Source organism: Aptenodytes patagonicus, chromosome 5, assembly GCF_965638725.1.
Source record: "Aptenodytes patagonicus chromosome 5, bAptPat1.pri.cur, whole genome shotgun sequence".
NCBI lineage: Eukaryota > Metazoa > Chordata > Aves > Sphenisciformes > Spheniscidae > Aptenodytes > Aptenodytes patagonicus.
In genome coordinates, this window is record NC_134953.1 from 38,545,446 (window position 1) to 38,567,391 (window position 21,946).

The 21,946-nt window shown below is 53.4% G+C and overlaps 2 protein-coding genes across 2 annotated transcripts in view; both read right to left on the reverse strand.

The window, feature by feature from the left end:
• Positions 1-352: 352 nt before the first annotated feature.
• SLC29A3 (solute carrier family 29 member 3) lies at positions 353-10,619 on the reverse strand. Its single transcript, XM_076338163.1, has 6 exons — positions 10,587-10,619; positions 9,510-9,770; positions 5,320-5,402; positions 4,040-4,266; positions 2,709-2,871; positions 353-1,995 (listed from the first exon to the last, which is right to left on the reverse strand). The coding sequence occupies exons 2-6, from the start codon at positions 9,756-9,758 to the stop codon at positions 1,326-1,328; spliced, it is 1,392 nt and encodes a 463-aa protein (XP_076194278.1). The 5' UTR covers positions 9,759-9,770; positions 10,587-10,619; the 3' UTR covers positions 353-1,325.
• A 3,219-nt stretch (positions 10,620-13,838) lies between these two features.
• Positions 13,839-21,946, reverse strand: part of UNC5B (unc-5 netrin receptor B) — a 56,822-nt gene continuing 48,714 nt past the window's right edge. The window contains exons 9-17 of the mRNA XM_076338027.1: positions 20,998-21,192; positions 20,143-20,535; positions 19,610-19,697; positions 19,352-19,520; positions 18,993-19,226; positions 17,905-18,054; positions 17,459-17,623; positions 17,184-17,368; positions 13,839-16,690 (exon numbers count right to left, since the gene is read on the reverse strand). Coding sequence (XP_076194142.1) covers positions 16,525-16,690; positions 17,184-17,368; positions 17,459-17,623; positions 17,905-18,054; positions 18,993-19,226; positions 19,352-19,520; positions 19,610-19,697; positions 20,143-20,535; positions 20,998-21,192 — 1,745 coding nt within the window. The 3' untranslated portion in view covers positions 13,839-16,524. The remainder of the gene's footprint in view (positions 16,691-17,183; positions 17,369-17,458; positions 17,624-17,904; positions 18,055-18,992; positions 19,227-19,351; positions 19,521-19,609; positions 19,698-20,142; positions 20,536-20,997; positions 21,193-21,946) is intronic.

Consider the following 21,946-nt stretch of genomic DNA (forward strand, 5'->3'; position numbering starts at 1 on the left):
TCTAAGATCATCGAGTCCAACCGTCAACCCAACACCACCATGCCCACTAAACCACATCCCTAAGCGCCTCATCTACACGTCTTCTAAATACCTCCAGGGATGGTGACTCAACCACTTCCCTGGGCAGCCTGTTCCAATGTTTAACCACTCTTTCAGGAAAGAAATTTTTCCTCACGTCCAATCTAAACCTCCCCTGGCGCAACTTGAGGCCATTTCCCCTCGTCCTATCGCTTGTTACTTGGGAGAAGAGACCGACACCCACCTCGCTACAACCTCCTTTCAGGTAGTTGCAGAGAGCGATGAGGTCTCCCCTCAGCCTCCTTTTCTCCAGGCTGAACAGTCCCAGTTCCCTCAGCCGCTCCTCATAAGACTTGTTCTCCAGACCCCTCACCAGCCTCGTTGCCCTTCTCTGGACACGCTCCAGCACCTCGACGTCCTTCTTGTAGTGAGGGGCCCAAAACTGAACACAGTATTTGAGGTGCGGCCTCACCAGTGCCGAGTACAGGGGCACGATCACTTCCCTTAGCATTTCGCTTCCTCACTTAGCATTTCGTTTTCCTTGGGGTTCAGCTGCAGACAGGTAAGTTAAAGTCCACAACCGTCACAGCAAGAGAAATGGTCTCAGGTTGGCCACAACATACAGCCCCAGCACTAGCAGCACCGTGCTGGGGGCTCAGTGGTCCCTCAATTCAATCTTATCTGGAAAAATTAAAGCAAGCAGAAGTCCAAGTGGAGAGGTTTCCCTTATATATGTTTTTTCATGGGACAAATGTATGAAATCCCCCCGAAACGGTGCCCTGCTCCCTGGCACAGCTGCTATCCACTCCCAAAGCTTGCTGAAAGCTGCTCCAGGGCTCAGACTCCCTTTAGCTCAACACCATCATCACAGCTTGATGAAGGGGACCGGAACACTGCAGGGCTAAACTCGTAACAAAGAGGCAGCCAAACCCAAGGTGCTGTCAAAAGCCCCGGTTTCAGTTTAAAAACAGCGTGATGGCACCAGCAAGCCACCCTTGCCCACCGGCACTGAGGTGAGGGACAGGTTTCCCTGTGCCCCTGGTGCTTCCCTGAGCTCCCTGGGGAGGACAAGGGTTTTTTGGTCTGCTTGCTCCGGTTGAGCTGGGGAGTGACAAAGGTCTGACGGGACCTCCCAAGCACAGGGGATGCCCCTTCCCAGAAGGAGGACTTTCCCCCTGGATGTAACCCCCCCCCCCAAGACAGGCAGCCTGCCCCAAAACTGCGGCGTGCCTGGCTTTTTGGGGAAAAAAGCCTAAATACCTGACAGCAGCACCGCAAACCGAGGGCATCCCCCCCCAGCTACTCCTCTACACAAGGTGGACAATGAGAACAGAGCAGGCAGACCCCACAGCCAGCCCCAGCATGAGGTAGAATGTCATCACCACCCCCGCTGCCTCAGCCAGCTCTTTTGGCACGATCTTGGGGCCGTAGATGATGACCAGTGTCCCCAGGTAGCCGTTGCTCAGCCCCAGCAGTGCCGTGAAGACCACCGGGTAGACATCTTGGTTGAAGACCACCATCCAGATGTGAGCCCGAGGTTGGTAGTTGCTGAGGATGAAGAGAGGGAGGAAGATGGTCCTGAGGAGGATGAGGGCGGGCAGCAGCTTGCTCTTGGGGCCGGGTGCCTGGATCCAGGCAGTGATCTGCCTCCCACACCAGTCAGCGAAGTTGTACAGGAGGAAACTGGTGAGTGGCGCAAAGTACTTGGTGCTCCACAGGCTTCCTGAGGACTTGCTGACTGACTCGATGTTGGAAGAGAGAGAAGGGAAGATGATGATGGAGATGAAGAAGACATAGAAGAGGCAGAAGCCGAGGAGGGCAGTCTTCTGCAGGATGGGGCGGAGCGGGGGAATGCCAGTACTTTTTGTGAGGAAGGAGGTATTTGTGGTGCCTCCTGGCTCTGCCTCGTCCTCTGCGGAGCTGTTGGGTGGCACGGCGGACAGAGGTGGGCTCTCCTTCTGGCTGCTCATGTAATGCCTGGAAAAAGAGAAGGAGGGAGATTGTTAGCCAAGTGTGTTGGGGGGAACCCAAACTGAGATTTGGAGAGAGAGCAGGAGAGAAGTTGGCGACGCAGGGATGCCTGCTGGACCCAGGGAAGGTGGTTGCAGCGACCCCATTGCACCTCCAGCTCCCGCCTCGTATGGAAAGGTGACCCTCAGGGACCCACCACCCCCTCTTCCCCACCGTGGGGATCCCTTTACACCCTTGGTGGTTCACAGGGGGGACCTACTCCATGCAGGCATTTGGGGGGCCAGGTGGTTTTGGGGGTTGCAAGCACCAACAAGACCAATGGGTCATGCACATCAGTGCATGACATTGCAGATACTGACGCCCTACGGGGACCCACCTGGCTGGCTGCTTCCAGATTATGGCTCTCTGATGACTTCACGCATTTGGGAAGCCCCTGTGTCAGCACCCCTCTCCCCCTGGGGAGGCTTGCCAGAAACTCAGCATGTGCTGGGGCGGGCGCCCAGTTTCGGTCTGGGGTTTCGGTCAAATGGGGAAGTGTGGCCAGCGGTGGCACAGCACCAGAGCTGGAGCATGTGGGGTGGGATGCCGGGGCGTGACTGGGCAGGGACTGTCACAGCAAGCATCTCATGGGTCGCCCCAGCAAGCCCACTCGGCATCAACAGTAGCAAACCCTCCCAACCCATGCTTGTGGGATGCCCATGGCAGGCTGGTGCACACACCTGGAGTACTCCAGCCTGGGTAGGAGGAGGTACACCATGATGCAGATGATGATGAAGATGTCAGCGGTGAGGAAGTAGGCCAGGGCACTGTCCGTAACGTCAGCTGCTGCCGCCAGGTCTATCACGGAGGCGATGGCACTGATCGTGCCACCCATGGCCTGACCTGCATAGTGGACCAGAGAGCTGGAGCTCAGCACCCAGGGCACAGGTGAGGGACATCAAGGTGGCAGAGAGCAACCCACAGCACCTCCAGCAAGGAGGACTTTGATGCAGAGGGGGGACCCAAAAACAGCAGCATCCCCTTATTAACACCTCCTGGTGTGCACAAACCCCCCAGGGGAAGCAGCTCACCCCTCTGCCCCACACACTAGTCCCCAAACCCAGCTCAGGGTGCAGCTGCACACACCACCTCATCTCCATTTCTACGCCTCGCTGCAACACAGTTATTTGTGGAGCTGCATCACAGCCCAGGTCCCATCCTGTATCCATTCCAACATAGCTGCAGCACTGCACAAGGGTCAGGATGGGACCGATCCACTGGGCTTGCATGTGCTGAGTCCTGCAGAGAAGGTCCAAACCCTGCCCAAAGCCTAAACCTGGCTTTCCACTGGCCCACATATAACTGCCGCTCTTCTGCACTCTGCCAGACAGGAATTCAAGCCACCAGCAACAGGTATGCCGTCTCGGGGATGCAGTGATTTCCCCCACTGGGCTAAACTCATTAAAACACTCCTGTCTCGGCCCCAGGAAAAATTTCTCTGTCTTGATTTTTTCCCCTTCCCCTCTTGGTTTGTCAGCCGTTCCACAGCACATTTATAACGTTATCAAACCTCCAGGGAGCTCATCACTCACGGCTCCCAACGTGCCCCTCATCACTCATGGAAATGCATGGAAATGCTGAACAGAAAGGAGGAGACAATGCAAAGTTGAAGACTCCTCCAGCTGCAACCAGGAGCTGAGGGATGCATCCCTTCCCCCCTTCTCCCGGCACAGAACAAATAATGAGGTCAAGCCATCGCACTGGCTGGAGCTGCTCTGCAGGGTGTTTGCCCCCTGGGCAGGGACAGTGCAGGACCACCGCTCTCCTCATCTCTGCTGAGCCCTCAGCACTTTGATTTATGGGTATTTACAGAAATGAAAGCACCGGCTCATGTGACCGAGCATGTTTCTCCTTCAGCAACTTCCCTTTATCTTTAAGGCAAAGTTAAGTTTCTAAAATAAACCCCATGTGATGAAACGCCAGATGCAGGAGGGAAAGAGAACCAACCACCCAACCACAGAAAACCCAAGAGCATGATCCCACCGGGACGGCGTGGCTGGAGGACACCAACCCGAGATCAGCGCCTGCAAGTTCTTCATGGGGAAGTTGCTGCTCAGACCGAAGATGCTGCTGGTGAAGACGGTCGAGGCGCTGCTGACAATGACCATGCAGCCGATGGTGAGGGCAAAGAAGGGGGTGGTCCAGGCAGAGGTGTCGACCTTCACCAGCACCGTGATCACCAGGAAGACGGCCAGCATGATGAAGAGGGAGGACAAGATCCGGATGCTGGCGGGCACCCTGGGGACAAGGGGAAGGAGAGACTCCTGCGTTTAAAACTATAACGTGAAGGCGTGATGCAGAGGACACCAATTCCTCTGCTGCGAGAAGGATCAAAGAAAATAAAGAAAGGTGGGGGGAGATGAGGAATAAAAAGTAATGATTTTTCTCAGAAGCTGTTAGATGTTAACGCTGTGATTTCCACTTTTGCCATCAGTAGGACTAAGTCTATAACCCAACCGAGCTGTAAATACCCATTTCTCCCAGAAATCAGGAGCTATCCCCATCACTGGAGCAATGTACAGCAGCAGCGATAAAGCCTGCCTGGGAAACACGGCAGGCCGGGTGAAAGCAACCCCAGGCGCGTCGCTACAAGATAATTAGTTGTTTGAGCGTGGCGGTTGCTTATTACCCAGCTGGGAGACTGGATGGGCTGGCCTGGGGACAGGACAGAGGGGTGAGGGAGAGAGGCGGGGAGCCAGACCGGCAGCTGGGATCTAGAGATTAAGCACACAAACACATTCTTCTTCACCCGAAAATGTGCAGGAGTTTGATCTGGGATAAGGAACGGTACAAATGAGGGGAGGCAGCTATTTTAGATTTAAGTCAAGCTTGCAGCAAGGCACGGATGGTCCTTTTCTTAACCCAGTTCAATGGCTGGTAGGACTAGAGCAAGGCATTACTCCTGCCTGGACGAGCCTGCATCTTGTCATCGGCTCCCCCGGTGACAACGATGGCATTTTTAGAAGGGAAGACCACATGCCTGCATACACAGACTTTCCTTCCCAAGCAATTAACCAAGGAATTTACCAGGAATTTATTTACAGCGGCACAACTCAAGCCAACTCCAGGCATGGGTGCTGCCGGTGGGGAGCAGGGTGCTTCACCCTGCTCGCGGGAGCCAGAGGACAGCACAGCTTTCCAGTACTTTATCTCCCCCTTTTAAAGCTTTTCCCCACTGGGTGTTTCAGGCTGAGCTGGGAGCCATGGCTGAAGCTGGAGAAAGGCAGGAGCGATGCAGGCAAAGGTGGGGAGAGCCATGGCTAATGGACCTGGGAACAGAGCAGCGCTTACTTATTGACGAGCAAGAAGTTTCCAATCAGGCACAGCAACGAGGGCACAGTCGAAGCGATGGAAATGTAACTCTCAAAAAAGTCCTGCCAGGAAAAAAAAAACCAAGAAAAAAAGGTAGGGGGGGAACAACATATGAATTTCAGGTCCTAAATATGGCACGATACAGCACACATGGGGAGTTATGATGTAGGTGTCCACCTCCTTGCATTGTAGCACATGTTGCAAAGCTGCTCAGGATGACAGGCAAAAGGAACGGGTGACGGAAACCGCCCCGGGGCTGTCTCACCCTGCAACAGCCCTGGGATATTTCAGAAAATTAGGGACATAACAAATTCAGAAGCAAAAACGGTGAAGGAAATACCTGCCTTACTGCTGCACTGGCCCCGCAGGGCAGCAACCAAAATAAGGAGGTCTGAATTTCTCCGACTGGCTCCGGTGACCTGGAGAAACCCCCTGAACATTTTACCCTACTTGAGCTCTGTGAGGGCTGTTTTTTATAAACTGGGACACCAAAGCATTAGTATTATTAGCTAACTGCTCAAAAGCCCAACCTGTGCATCCCTCTCCACACGGAGTGACTGCGACACCACGCCTGAGAATGTGCTCGAGCAAAAGCAGCACGGGTGAGGACACGGACATTATTCTCCCTTCCGGCCTCCCTCTCTGCACGCACAAAACTCATTGAGAAACTATATTGAGACTCAACACACATTTACTCTGGGGACTCATATATCATCTGAGCAAGTCGGCTGCAGCATCAGTCAATATTCAGCAGCCCGCCTCACACAGAGGTCAGGCTGGGCACGCAGAAAGCAATAACCACAGCAGAGTGAGAGAGATTTCTCTGCCAAGATTGCAGCCAAACACTTACATTTTCAATCCATTTTATGTATTATGCTGTTAAAGCGTGTCTGCTCCATCTCCTCCCCTCGAGGTGCTTAATCCCCTGTTTTTTCTCCGGGAATCTCAGCCAGCAGGTAGGACGATGCTTGCAAAGAGGATGACCTACATATCAACCCCCATCGTGATGGGCTTTCATTTTCTGCAGTTACCTAGCTACAGAGACGGGGCCACGTCGCGTCCGAGCACGAGAAGGCACTTGGCACATTTTCTCTGCACGTTACAGGGTTTTTTTGCAGCTTTGCATCGTAGTCTTTTAATCAGTTTACAAGCATGTTCATTTATTCTTATCAGGAGCTTTACTATAAGCGATGGGAAATCTAACAATCGCTCCTAGAGGGTCCATATAGATGGAGACATAAATGCCTGCACTTAGCATCAGCTTGGCGAAGCAGGAGGCTCAAAGCTCTACAGCCATATGATGAATTATAGGAGAAAAGACAAAGCAAAATGCAAAGTTGGCTGCTAAAACTAAGACTTATTTATCAACCTACTTAAAACAAACCCCCAAACCAACCCAGGGATATTTAATATACTTCCAAGTTAATTTCCTTTTTCTTTTGGGGGGGAAAAAAGACTTTGTAATGCTTTCCACCAAGCAGAAGTGTATCCACACTTGCAGCAATTCAGCAGAGATGCTGCGTTACAAGCACCCCAGGGAAACATTCACTTGTTCCCAACAAACGTGCTCACACCAGCGATGGGAAGAGAATTGGGGAAAGTATTTAAGAAACTGAGCAGCCTGCACTGCACTGGGAAATTTTACCCTGCCTTACCCATGGCCAAACCCTGCTGGAAAAGAAAAGCCAAGTAGAAGGGTTTCAACTGCTGTTGTTTCTGTGAAAAAAGAAAGCCCTCATGTCACATTTTTAATGCAGCAGCAGAATGGCGAGTAGCAAATTTAATCCATGCCCAGATCAAGGGAAAAATATCAGGTTCCATACTCATCTCACCTCTTTGCTCCTGCTTGTTAGGTGTTAATCCAGCTCAGATGGTAACTCTTCTCCCTGCATGGGTATTCCCACCCATCACAGACATGTTTTTGCAGCAAATTTTTGGCTGTGCAACATATATCTAGTTCTTCTCCCTTTCTGCTGAGCCCTCCCTGACAGGCCGGCTCATCTCCTCCAGGCATCCCTTGCTCGCAAGGGCTGAGCTCCCCATCACCGACATGGTTTTAGAGGAGAAACGCAGGCACTGAAAGACTGCCACCCCTTTCCTGGCTAATAATAAACAATAGTAATAATAATCCACAAAGCAAACCCGACACCTTCCTCCCACCTCTGCCTCTGGTGGGGGAAGGTGTCATCCCTCAGCCATGGAGCCGAGGTGCGTAATGGAGGTGTTTGACCCTGTATTAACTACAGCATCTTCAAACACGCTGCCATAATGTACAGCACACACTCGGTACCTTAAAAAAACCCCAAACAAGAACAAAGCGTCACGGTGGCAAATTAGTCACTGGTGTCAGCCGGCACTGCCTGGAGTTGCCGAGATGCTGTTGCAACGGAGTTTTTATTCTGCTCCAGTCCAGACTCGGCAGCTGGGCTCCTGCTGGGCTGGAAAAGCAATCCAGGCCCACAGTGGCGGCTGAAGGCACCAGAGCATTACCTGGAGCACAGGGCATGAAATTAGCAGCAGTGAGCAGGCTGGAGCCAAGAGTAGGCTGCCGGTTGCAGGTGCATCTTTCCGCAGTCGAGCTCTGTCTGCAGGTAAGCCCTCCTGCCACAGCACTGTGGCTTGCCATCCCAGGGCAGAAATGGGGCCAACTGGTTTATTTTTGATCAGACTCGGCAGCCACGGAAAAGCCAGGTTGCTTTTCACCAGATGAAATAAAAAGCATTGTGCCACAGCCATAGAGAAAGAGGAAAAACACCTTTTCAACGAAGTAATGGGTGATCCAACCAGGAATACAGACATGCAAGAGTTTTTAGGAAGAATACACCTAGTGATACTTACTCTACCTGAAAACAGCTTTTCAAGAATTGCCTTGGATAAGCGTGACGTAGAAGCAATGAGGAGTGGGTGGGATGCAGGGGATGTGGGAGGACATCGTGCCACATGGTGGTGGAGCACCCTTCGCCCCATCTCTGAGCACCTTGCTAGCACACGGGCAGCCTATTTGTGGTCTTTGGGCACCACGGGGGTTGGTCTCCATCAGTTTAATCCACCCACTATCTCGATTTACACCAGCACACCGGTACTTCAGCATCCTGGTACAAGCACCGTCGGTGACACTCTGCTTCCTCCCCATCAAAAACGCAGCCAGCTTAACAACTATGAAGATTAAAACAGCCGTGGATGCCATACTGGTGTGAGAAATCATAGAGAAAACAGGGGCGTCACACCTGGCTCTGTGTTTATATAAAAATAAAATGTGCCCAAACCACTTGAACAGGCTTGGCAACGGGAGGAGGACAGGATACAGCCTCATCACACCAACACTTTTTCCAGCCACAAAGAAATGGCATTGCTTTGTCAGGGGGGCACAGGGTAATAATCTTGCTGTGGCAGGAGGAGCAAGAGAAGGTGGCTTTTTTGGGGAGAAAAAGAGAGGCCATCAAGCCTGCCACCCCAAGGCTGGCTCATTAATCGCCCCATGACAAGCTCCTCGTCCCATATGCCAAAAGCCAGATGTTTATCGCTGCAAGGAGATACTCTGGTCACACCTGCCAGATCTTGAAGGAAAAGCAGTAAAGCATCTGGGGGGCTCAAGACTATCACAAGCCATGCGCTCCAGGGCTGGTGCTCCTGCAAAGCCGTGCTGCTACCTCCAAATTACATGCTGCACCAGCCAGCGCAAGGGAGAAAATGCCTAAAACATGTTTGATGCCCTGCCATGGAAGCAGAAGTTCAGGGCAATTTATCTCCCAGCCTGCAGGAAGTTGCAGCTGAGTCCTGCTGGAAAAGCACAGAGCCCTGCGGGGCTTGGGGGCTCACCAAGCATGAAGTACAAAAAAAACCACAAACAGATTTTTACCTTGTACCATAGAAACTGTCCTATGAAAGGCAGCCTTGCTTATGGGGCAGGTTAAGCCAATTTTTTTAAACGCACCTTAAACGTTAGCACTTCAAATACAGGTAAAAGACAGACCACAAAGCGCTACGCCTTTTAGTTTTAAGCATCTTTCTTGCTACTATTTGTGCTCCCCAAATAAACGCCTACCCCAAGTTTGCAGCAGGCAAAACTCCAGAGGACGTTCATTCACCTTCTGGGGAAGTGGAGCAGAAAAAGAGCAAGTAAGGAAGGAAAGCAGCTTTTTTTTCTGCCTTGAAAGCGGCACACTCACCCGCAGATCAGACGCTGCCTGTCCTGCCGGGCCTGCCTGATCTGAGCAGTTTTGCAGCTTGTACATCCAGTAGTGCTTTGCCGTGATGAAAAAATTCCAGGGCAGCAGGGACCCGATGCCCAGGAGGAAAAAAATAATGTAGGCCCCGTGTAAGCGGTCGCTTGGCTTTTGCCGGCTGTATCTGTTCACCAAGGGCTCCTCGATCAGGGGCTCCTCGTCCGGGGGAAAGATACCGGCTGCTGGGTGCATGGCGCTGGCACGCTACAAAAAACAACCACCAAAAAAAGATATTATCACGTGAGGGGTGCAAACTGTTGCTCGCAAGCCGCTGTGTGCGGCTCCCTCCTCCTTTGGCCTGTGATCACACAGCAAACGCCAGATGAGTGAGCTGAACCGGCTTGGCACGGGGATGGCTGGCTCCCTGAAAAGCGTGGGAGAGGGGACCGAGACACAGCGGGGATGGGCATGCATGGATGGCAGCACCCATGTCTCCGTCCATAATTAATAATTAACCCGTCCCCTTGGCCTCGCAAAAGCAGGAAACCTCAGCACGAAGGAGGCTCCAAAAAAAAATTAACAGCTCGTAAACTAACAACGCCATCAGGCTTTGCAGAGCGACCTGTAAACTAGTATAACACCAGCAGGCTTTCTAAAATGACTTGTAAACTAATGCAACACCACCAGGCTCTGCAGACCGGCTTGTAAATTAATATATCATGAAGTCTTTGCAAAAATGACTCATAAACCAGCATAACATCATCGGGTTTTGGGCAATGACTTGTAAACGAACGCAACACCAGCAGGCTTTGCGAAGCGAGTGTAAACTAACGCGGCAATACTGGGCTTTGCAAACCGACTCGTAAACGACTACAGCACCGTCAGCCTTTGCAAAGCGGCTTGTAAACTCTCGCCCAGTGGCGCCGGGGGAAGGGCCGAGCCAAGTGCAGGGGGAGAGGGAAATGCCGGAAATCAGGGATTTTGCAAAAAGCGTTCGATTTCAGGAGGGGGAAGCGCCGCATCCTCCAGGCATCCCTCCCTCCAGCCCTCCCGCCCGCGCCCCCCCGCCGCAGCACTTACTGGGCCGCCGCACGGCCCCGCCGGCTCCTTCCCCGCCGCTCCGCGCCGCTCCGCTCCGCCCTGCCCCGCCCCGGCGGGGGTGGCCCCGGCCCGGCCCCGGCCCCGCCCCAGCCCCGCCCCGGCCCGGCCCCGCGGGCGGTGCTGCGCGGGGCGGTGCAGCCCGGCGGCACCCAGGCACAGCTTCCCTGGCCCCCGCTCCCGCGGCCTCCAACAAATCCTCCCTCCTCCCCTCTTTTTCCCCCTTTTTTCTCCGCACACCCTCCTTTTTTTCCCCTTTCCCCCCTTTTCCTTCTTAATTATTTACTCCATCCGCCTCCAGCTGACCTCTTGCAGAAGCACCGCAAGCAGCACTGGGCACCCCACGGTTTTAAATCAGAAGCACTCTCTTAAAATCAGTGTTATTCACGGCCTGGCTTATGGCGTGGGCATAACAAAAGCTTTCCCCCAGGCTTGGTTTTTAGTGGAAGTCATCAAAGCGTGAGTGCATCGTCCACTACTGAGGATGTGAGGGCTGGGAATGGGGAGCATCTTCTGGAGGATGAGGGACCCCTTACTGGACCTGGGACACAAGCTCCTTTGCTCGCTTCGCTTCCTGCAATGCCCCATTAGGATGAATTTCACTGTAAAGTTCTCAATTTCCTCCAAACTATACTTTTAACACTCACCTTGAGGGCACCATGGGACTATGAAGGTAAACATCATTAGCCTTCTCCCTCTCCCCGACTCTTCTTTCCCTTTTTCCTTCCCCAAAGATGGGTTTGGCTCCTTGGCACATGGGTGGCCACATGGGAAAATGATAAACTGGTGGGGCCCCAGCTTTTCTGTAACCCCGCCACAATCAGACATGCTTTGCCAATTTGTTTGCACCTGTGTTGGCAATCAGTGGAGTTTCACATCTTATGTTTCCTGTTGCCAGCTCTTTGCCTTTAGCCTTACCCATCTCCAATAGCTAAGATAATTATAACCAACCTGAATCACTTCCTTGCTTTTTCCTCCATTGCACGTGTATCCAGCCTTTCCTCATCAAAGCAAAATAGTCTCAATTTTCTGCAGAAGTACCCGTGATGGTCTAGTCTGGATTTTTTTCCATGTACAACTGCCGGTGGGACAAATGCAGGCGGACCCAGAGAGCTCATCTCCCAGCAGCACCAGTGCACACACAGCTGGCTACTGCCTGGGAGCCAGGGCCAGCCACCACACATCTTCAGCCTCTCTGAGCCTTCAAGGAGAGCAGAGCAGATGGCCTTAGCCACCCAGATGTCAAAATAGCCCAAGACACATGCACGCTCTATTTTTTTTCCTCTTTCGTGAGCAACAAGCAGAAGCATGCGACCAAGCCACCGGCGACGTGCTGAAATGGAAAGGCTTTAGAGGAGCACACGGGTTTCTCTCTGGAGGTTTCTCCTTGGGATTTTCATCCGCATTGACATGCCAGGCTGGGGCATCAGCTCAGAGGGATTCGCCTGACATTTCTGACCTGCTGCCGCCTATCATGTCAAAAAACCCACTGCTGGAGAAAAGCCTCAGATCACATCAGCACAAGGGACCATGACAGCTGAGCAGGGGAAACAAAGCCAGTCCACGCTTAACCAAAGCCGTGACAGCCCCTCGAGTCAGTATTACCCACACTCAAGAGACTCTACACAATGCAGACCCCCACATGAGCTCAGGGCAGATTTTAGGGACACGTCTATGCTCAAAGCGGGATTCGGGCTGCTTCCCCTCTATCCCAACCCCACATAGAGGGCCAACACTAGTTTGAAAGCAAGGCGAGCTGTGCTGGAGCAGAGAGGGTTTCATGGTTATCCCAAAGGAATACCGGGCATCCCATTGCACTGCTTGCTCTCACCGTGCTGGAGGCGTAACGGAGCAAAGAGCGTGTAAGTAATGGTTAAGAGATTGAAATTTGTTAACTGAGACTTACAGAGCAGCTCCCCCCACCCCTCGGTACAGCTTGTTGCTGTACGGAGCTGCTCACAGTAAGTGAATTGTAAAATCCAGCAGGACTGGCCCAAAAGACATTTCCTAAACACGCAATAGAAAAGTCAGAGACCCTGACGTGGGCTGCTCCGGTGCTTCCGGGTGTCCTCTCTCCGGCAGAATAACTCTGGCAATGCTTAGCGATGGCACGGCAGTCACTTTTGAACCTGTCATGGGGACTGAATTCAATATATCAACTACAGAGAAGATTTGGGCCAGCTTAATTTTAAGGGGAATGAGCGAGCTGAGTATTTCAAAAGGAGAACATCAGATGAAATCAGCCACCAGTTGGTCAAAGCTATCCACAGATTTGGACCCTTGGAAAGACAGGTTAGTGCTAAAGGTGCCCAGTGAAAACAACTTGGGAGACTGAGGTTAAAGGAGTTAATATGCAAAGAGAATAAAAGGTTATAACTTCTGAGAAGGTATGTGCCTCGGCATCGTACTTAGAGCTGGAAAGTCCAGCTGGGAGGGTTTTGCATCTTTGCATGGCTATGTTATAATTGCTGCAGTGACAGGGCAGCAATTTTTTCCCCATTTCTTTCACTGGTCACAGAATCCTCACGCCTGCCCAGAGCAGGGACAACATTGCCATCTCCTGGTCGCACCTTGTCCCCATGAGCTGGGCGAGGTGAGTGGCCCAGGCAGGGTGGGCAGGGGCAGTGGGACCCTCACCTTGCCCTGCAAACCCTTCTGGCTTTGCTTGCTCTGGCAGAGCCAGAGCGATGGGACCGAAGCAGGGGAGCAGCGTGGCGGAGGTGGTCCCAAAGTGAGGGATGGGGCAAGGTGAGGAGGCAGGGAAGCAAGGCAGGGGTTGGAGAACAGGGATGCCCGAGTCGCGGTTTGCAGCTCTGTGCTCCATTCCCGCCCCCAGATTAGGCACCCATGTCCTGGTCCTTGCTGGAAGAGGCATTGCTTTCTGCAGGGCTGGCAGATATCCCTCGGGGAAGGAAATGAACTGCTTTAGACGGTGGCTTAGCCCACAGAGCCACAGTTGTAGCGCTCCTCTCCTGCACTGTAATCATCCACATGAGTCCAAAACAAACCATAAATCAATCTTTGCAGCTTACCTCCATTAGGGACTCTGACAGCAACATCCTCCCGCTGCTGGCGCTGGCATTCCTGCAGCATCCGACCCAAAAACAGGTCGGAGGGATGCTGACGGGGATGCCCTGCTGCTGCCGCTGCTTGAGCTGGACCTGAATCCCTGCAGATGCTAAACCCAGCAGGAACTGGTGAGTGATAAACATGAGAGGAGTGAGCAGATTGTTTCTTTTTTTTTTTTATTAGACTAGGAAATATAATTTATTGCATAAAAATTAATTTGTTACAATAGGAATGCTAAACTTTATTTACAGTTCTTCAGTTTACAGAATAAACAGATGCAGTTTTAGAGGATGCCACCAGGCCCATCCCCTGGACGTATAAATATGGAAACAGATTGCGGAGCAAGAGACGGACACTGCCAGCATGACACGGACTGTGGGTTTGCCTTTGCCGAAATGCCCGGCTGGAGAAACCCCCAGTCACGGAGGGAGGCACGTTGGGCTCCCAGGAGCTGGCACCCATGGGAGATGGGCTCAGGTGCTCAGAGGACTGGGGTGGGGGGCAAACCCTGCCTCCTCCCCACCCCGCTCTTGATGCAGGTTCCCTGGTCTGAAAAATGGGGAGAACCCCCCCAAACATGCACGTTGGCAAATCCAGGTGGCCGCTGCCCGCCGAAAGGAAGGGGAAGACAAACAGATGGGGATGGAGGCAGAGGTGCCCGTGGGCGGGACGGACGGATGGACGGACAGGCGCGCACACCAGCGCAAAGTGATCCGTGAGCCAGACACAGCGAGAATGACAGCGAGAGAGATTCAGACACGACCCGAAAGAAGAGCATCTCATCTCACAGAGAGCACTGCAGCACTGAGAAAGGAGCCCTATAAAATGCCAGCAGCCAGTTTGATCCACCAATTCTTCACTTCTTTCCAAATTTGCTTATTCCCCCTCAGCTCAGAGATGGGGTCTCAGAAATCGGATGCTCAAATGCAACCTAAAGGACAGATAAAACCCTTCCTACCCGACACAGGAGTTCACCCAGCAGAAGTCTTCACACCCAACACAAACAAAAAAAGGCCCCTTTCTCCCACAGCCTTGAAAACCCAGCAAGAAATGAACCCCAGAAACCCCCGAAAGACAATAGGGAGTGAGCGGCTCTATGCGTTCAATCACTGCTTCAGGAACTGCCAAGAGGAATCAAACCCGAGTCCAAGCAATACTGAAAACTCCCCCTGAGCCGTCCTGTGAAGGCGATGCTCTTGCTCACGGCAGGGCTCCCCGAGTTTGCTCTGGTCCCCAGCATGCTGCAGGATACTGCAGGATGCTGCAGGCACCCCAAGACACTGGTCCAGGGCTTTGCAGCCAGCAGGACACCATGCATCGCAGCCCGAAGCAGGACCTGCTCTCGACTCTGCTCTTAATACTTTCACTGATGGAGAATCCACAGTCTTGCCATGTGATCTAGTTTAATCCTGAGCCTACCATCCCCTTCCTTTTTTTTTTTAAAAAACAGACAAATTTCTAAGATATAGCACTTGCTGAGTAACTATTTCTATCTGCAGGCAATCTAAATTTTTACCCTTCATTGAGACACCATTATCTTTGTGAGGAACCTCGTTCCTGCCTACTCCTTGATGACTTTCCGTTCATCCCACAACTTCTCCATCATTATAAAAACTCTATTACAGGTCAAAAAAGGAGCTGCAATGAGAGGATGGAAACCCCCTCGCGTGAAAATGCTCAGCCTGGCTTGCAACTTCGACAAACTGAGGTCTCCCTCCCTGGATCCCTGCTGAAATACTGCATCAAAAACTGGGTGCGAGCGCACGGACCTGAGACCGACGCCGTTTGCAAGGGGCCGCATCTTGGCCCGCCAGCCCTCTGCTCTCCCTGGACCCCTCCCCAAGCTGCTCATCACCTCCCTCTGACCCCAGGACTGAATTCTTTGGTTTGTACTGAAGTTATGTAAATGAAGGCGTAGTCATCCTAAAAAGCTCCCCCAAATGATGCCAGGGAAGAATTCATTAAAAATACCCATATCTGGACATACTCCCCCCCGAACCCTAAACATAGGGCAGCATCCCTCATCCCTCCTTGCAGGTGGAGGGGGACCCCTCGCTCTGCCGGGCACTGCTGCCGGGGAAAGGGGAGTTTGCAAGGAAAAAATCTTGGGGAGGGTCTCAGCTGGCCCTGAACCAGAGGGGCGTAGAGGCACTTCACCCTACGGACTCCCTGGGGGTCCCAGGACATGTAAACACGTTTTGCTCAACTTGGATCACACGCTTTTCCCTACAAAAGTGTGTTCATTGACATCTGTCTCTCTGCCACCCCGACCACAGCAACGCTCTTGCTCTCACACACACAAAAAGATTTATAAATCTGTCTTTTTTTTCTTTTTTTTTTTTTTAAAAAGGACTCATCCAAAGATCTGGATAATAAATTATTTGCGTTTCCTAAGAAACTTTTTTTTTCCTTTTTTCTTTCTTATTTGCCTTATTAAGCTGTCTGAAGCTTTTGACAGAAGTAAGCCTTTTGCCTAGATTGTACTTGTCTCTTCAACGCAGAAATGCTATTAAAGGAGGAGGAGGGGAACCCAAACGAAGAAGGAGAAGGAAAGCCCCCATCCCGACTCAAGAAGCCCTAATTCCTCCCCATGCCACGAGCGCCACCCAGGGACGGCCGGGAGGAGGAGGAGGAAGAGGAATGCTGCGTAACACTTGAGTTGCTTGTCGACGCTGAGGATGGGTCTCTAAGGCAGACAGTGATGCGGAGAGGGAGGGAGAAGCGACAGCCTCAGCCCTTCCTTGCTCAGCCGCTGCCCGGAGATGGATGTGCCTCCCCCCGCCGTCAGGGAAGGGTCCCCCCTGTTGCCCTCCGTTTCGTCCTCCCGGCCCGCCAGCCACAGGGAGCATCATCAGCAATCCCCCTCCGTGGCCATGACCACCAGCATCTCGCTCTTGCCCATCTCTTCTAAGGCACTGGCCAGGGTGTTGAGATCGCCGTCATCTTGGTGCTCGGCTTCCCATAAGTCCAGGAGCACCCCGGTGGGGCTGGCTTTGGTGGCAAAGTAGTTCAGATACCTGCAAAGGAGAAGCAGAGAGGAGGTCCAGGTTGGCATGGTGCCCTTTGGGGATGGAGGGACGGAAGATACCGGAGCAGCAAACCTGTTTGCAATGTGAACCCTGAGAGAAATGTCACAATGCAAATGCCAAAGCCCTTGAGACACCGTCTTCAATTTTTGATACAGGCATTCACACAAAAGCAATGCAAGCTTTGTTTTGCTGAAATTACCCTCCCCTCCTTCAGTCCTTGGAGGTGAACCCAGACAGGAACAGCCCAAGCACAGACCCAGATAAGTAAGGGCCAGTTCAAAGTGACAAGAGACCCAGGACCGTGGCACAGATGGATGCATCAATATAGATGGGTATAACTATGTGTAGCTATATCCTTATTTATGGATGTACCTATATAGCTGGACATAACCTAGCTGGATGCACTGCAGCAGGGAGGGAGAGGAGCAAAGGCCCCTTGCCCAGGGCACAGGAGGGGAAAGCAAAGCATAGGGAGACCCACCGGTCCATGGAAAGCTTCTGGGCGAGAAGTCTCCAGTCATTTCCCCTGGAGTTGGGGGCATCTAGGCTGTTGCAGATCTTCTGCCGGATGGAAAGGGGGATTTTGAAGGCGTAGGGTCCCAGCTGGGTGGTGGTGGTGGTGGCACCGCTGTGGTGGGAGCGGAGGGTGTCAAAGGAGCTGGTGTGCTGCAAGGGGAAGGATGGGGCGAGATGTTGCAGCACGGAGCGGCTCCTGAGCATGTCCCCTTGCTGTCCCCCCACCTCCTCACTGCTCACCTCTCCCAGTGTGATGTGGAGCTGGAAGATCTGCCCTTCCCCTTCCACCTGCCGGACGCAGATCTTGCAGGTGAGCTCGGTGGAGGCTTGGCTGTACCTCTCCAGCGTGAAGGTGCAGTGCAGGGCTCGCTGGCTGCCGCTCCAGATGTGATAGAAGGGGATTTCCTGTGGACCACCAAAGCACAGGCTTAGCGAAGTCTCTAGCAGCTCCCCTGGGAGATCCCACCTCCTCTGGCCACCCCATGAGGATGAGATGGGACAGAGGGACCCCACAGAGAGCATCCCACCAGGAAAGACCACATGAAAACCGGTCCCCCTTCCTCCTCCATCCCTTTGGGCGACAACTCTAGAGACAAGACAAGACGAGGACACTCAACCCCGTGGTGCCTGGCTGAAGATGGTGTCCCCAGTCTGGGACCCTGGCTGCCCCTGCCTTGGCCCCTCACCTGGTACTTGGCCAGCAGCTTGCTCCTCCACAGCGCGTGGGGGATGTCGTGGATGGAGAGACGCAGGTTGTGGTAGCTGTCCTTGAAGGGCAGGGGCTTGGGCTCCTCCAGAAGGTACCCGCCCAGCGTCCGCTCCAGCTCCAGCACCTCCTGCAGGCAGCAGGACAGGCAGCGTGAGACCCAAGAGACGAGCAGGGGTTGCTCCTCTCCCCTCTCCATACCCAAAGCCAGGCATGTTCCTGCCAAGAGGAGCTGGCAGCAGCAACAAGCCCGTGGGGAGTCCTCCCCAGGAGAGCAGCCTTTGCCACCCCGACAGCTGCTCTCCAAGAACTTGCCAACTCATCTCACACACCAGCCCCACCTACAAATTGAATTTTATAACATGTGAGCATCTGTACATGCCTCTGTACTCCTCAGACAATGCAAAGGTCCAACACAAAGGTCAGGCACTCTCTTCAAGAGTGCCATCCTATCTGTTTTTAACACCATCCCACTATTACACTAGCAGCTCTTAGGAGAAAAATGCAATCCAGGAGCCAGAGCGCTGCCTACATCTCCACCTAGAGGCACTACAGCAATCCTGACGCCACAGGACAAGTCACAGGGAATTATAGCCACTGCACCGGTGGTCCAGGCAGCCAAAGCATCAAAACTTGAGCTCCTCATGCTGCACTCGATACTATCAATGCCATAAACACTCCCAAGGAAGGGAGAGACGCGTTTCCATGCAGGAATAACAGGATCTATAGAAAACCGAGGCAAATCACAGCAGCAAGTGTTTTCTGCGTAAGAGAGAGAAAACCCACCTGTCAGCAGCAAAACCTCTTTTGTAATGTCTGCAGAAAGGGGGCCCAGAGTACAAGCTAAGCAACACCCTCATTGTTTCCTTCAGAGAAGGTGAGGAAGGACGGGGAAAGCAGTAAACACGCTTATTATTTTACTGTGGTCACTTTGCAGGCAGTTGCATCAGGCTGTCTGCTCCCTGGGGCCAGGCCATCCTGAGAGGGACCCAGCAGCATCTCGCCACCAGTGCAAACAGCTTTGGGAAGTAGGGGCAGCCCCACGCTGGCATCGCAAGGCAATGTTACCTTCAGAGCATCTGGCGTGTCCTCCAAGCAGTAGACCTTGAGGCTGTACTCCAGGGAGGTGCAAACGGTGGGGGCAAAGATTGCCAGCTGGAGCCTCTTGATCGCTGACCTGGAGTAGGACTCTCCCACAAAGACGTAGGTGCCGAGCCGGTCTAGCAAAACATGGCAGGACTTGGCCTCCAGCTGGCAGTAGCAGGGTGTGTTGAGGGTCTCCTCATCCAGGGTCACAACTTCCTACAGGGAGAGATGGGAAATCAAGGCTGGGGGTCGGCCTGTCGTCCGGGGGCGATTTGGTAGGGGACTATGTCCCACAACGCTCATGGTCTTCACTGGCTGCAGGGGCTGGGTTCCCACCTTACCTCCCAGTTTCCCTGGTGGGACTGTGTTTTCAGCTGGTAAATCCAATCCGAGGAGCCAACATCAGCACAGTGGGGAATGGTCAGGACGACAGGGCGGCACAGGAGCAAGCCGGTGGGTCCGCAGGTCACCACCGGGCTCAGCACTGTCTGCGTGCCTTCGGAGGGCAGGCTGGGAAGGGGAGAGGGGACACTGGTTGGAAAGAAAGCCTCACGGCGGCCAACAAAGAGCAGAAGCGTGGGCGGCGCGGTGTGACTTACAGGGCACTCTCTGCCTTGTTGAGGACCAGGTACATCTCGTAGAACTTCCCCTGGGGGATGGCCCCATGGGGCACCAGCAGGCTCACCCCTAGCACAGCACACACAGGCGTTAGTCACGAAACAAGGGAGAAATGACCAAGGAGAAACCAGCCCTCCACCCTGGCCGGCGAGCAGAAGGACAGCAGTGAGCTAGGGCAGCTTGGAGCACCCCAGGAGAAACATCTCCCGATGTTCCTCCGCTGCACCGCTTGCAGGGAGAAGCCAGGCAACTGCATTAGGAAGCAAAACCACAGGTTGGATCTTTTTGCAAGGCACTGGCCCTGGATCGATGGCAGGGTGGGCCAGGAAAGTCCTAGGAGGCTGTGACCTCCAGCCTGAGAAGCCTGGCTTGGGAATGGCTTGCTGCCTTTCTCCCCTGAGCCAGCTTTGGGATAGCAAACGGCTGCTCGTGGCAGGCAAGTCTGCTGGGACAAGAGAATGATCCTTGATCATTCAGCAGCCAATCGCACCCTGGTCCCCAGTCCGGGGCTTACCGGTGCCCGGGATGGTGAGCCTTCCCCCCAGGTAGCCAAACGTGCCACTGGCGCTGTTGCCATGCTCCCGGGGCAAGCTGAGGAGATGCTGGGAGCCCAGGGCTTTGCTCCGCATGTTCGCAAAGTGGCCGTCCCTGGTGGTGTCCCCCGGGTAGGTGCCAGTGGCGGGGACCCCCCCGAGCAGGTCCGTCCCGTCGTGGAGCCCCGGTGAGGAGGAGGTGGTGGAGGAGTTGTACACCTTGATCTTGAGGTTGGGGAGGGGGTCGAGCAAGGGGGAGTTAGTCATGGGGATCTTGTCGGAGGAGTCCTGCAGGGCGTACATGGGGCCACGGTACACCCCTGCACTGGCCGTCAGGTCCGGCTGCATCGAGGGGTGCAGCAGCTGAGGGTTGTCTGCGGGAGGAGGAAACACGGATCGCATGAAGACAGCAGTGGAAACAAGGGGACGTAAAAGCACTGCTTGACTGGAAGAGATGCCTGTGAAAAACCCTCCTCGCCCAGCAAGGGATGGAGAGTGCACAGGAGGTACAACAGGTACAGTGCTGGGCTACATCCATCTGCCTTCCACCAGGCACTTGCAAAGGAACTGCTCAGCATCATGACTAAGCGAAGAGCAGCGTCCTACGGTAAACTCCCACCGCATCTGCTTTGCAGATGCTTTGCCCTGACTCCCACCATCAACACCTGACCACCTCCATGGAGCCCTCAGCCTTCAAAAATCAGCATATTCCCCTAGAAAATTGGGGCTGGGGGTTCATCAGGGACTCACCCCCTACTTGTTTCTGTGATTTGCAGCCAGACTCTCTGCCTGGGCTTGAGCCAGTGAGCAGGACCTGCATGGGCTATAGCTCTTACCGTGCCGGGAGGTCTTGAAGTTGACGGGGTGGAAGCCTCCGGTCAGAGCGGCTGATGAGTCTGTGATGTCCGTGTCGAAATCCCGGCATCTCCTCCGGTATACCACCACCCCCACAGCCATGAGGATCACGATGAAGACAAAAATGGCCACCACCAGCCCGGCGTACAGGGCCACATCACCTGTGGCCTCCAGCACTGGGAGGGATTAAAGAAATGGAGGTGAAAAAAGGAGCACCAGAAGTGCACATCAAGACCCACCGGTGCTCCCCAATCCCACCATTGACTCGGGACATAGGCACAAAGGGGAAGATGTGTACTGGGCCTGCTGGAAAGGCTGTGGCAGGAGGACGGAGGGTGTTTTCTAAGAGCAGTCCAGAAGTCAGAGTGATACCAGAGAATGAGATGGGGGCGAACCCCTCAAACCTTTGGAGGGCACTTTGCCATGGCTCGTGCAAACTTTACCTGAGCACCTAGAATCCCAGAAACGTTAGGTTTATATAGCTCAGATTCATGAAGCTATCAACCCTCACATCCTAACAAAGACACCCCTGAGGAGTAAATGTAACGCCTATCCATGCATCTCATATATATGTACCTGAGCTATGCATCCATCTGGAAAGATCGAGCGTCACTGTATCTATATAGACACCCCTCAGCTTCCCCATCTTCCCTTCCCCTGCCACAAGGCTCTCGATCTTTAAGTGCCTGGTATAGCTTGGATATATTTGGCCAGAAAGGAGATGGATGATGAGGGAAGGCAGAGCATGGTAAAGCCTCCAGCAGCAGGAGCTGAGCACGCTCAGCCCATCCTTCTCTCCTTCCTCCCTCCATGCTTGCTCACACCTCTTGGTTTCTATGGTTTCATGCTTGAGTGAAGCCCTGTCCGAAGCCCGGTGATCTCAACCATACTAGGACTATGCCACTTCTGGGAGGTGTCATCTCGTCCCTC

What these genes read in the sequence shown, in the direction of transcription:
- SLC29A3 (XM_076338163.1), bottom strand. Translation starts at nt 9,758, where the DNA reads ATGCACCCAGCAGCCGGTATCTTTCCCCCGGACGAGGAGCCCCTGATC. An exon ending in AGGCAGCGTCTGATCTGCGG is followed by an intron (nt 5,403 to 9,509) that starts GTGAGTGTGCCG and finishes TTTTCCTGGCAG; the next exon opens with GACTTTTTTGAGAGTTACAT. An exon ending in CTTGCAGGCGCTGATCTCGG is followed by an intron (nt 2,872 to 4,039) that starts GTTGGTGTCCTC and finishes TCCACTATGCAG; the next exon opens with GTCAGGCCATGGGTGGCACG.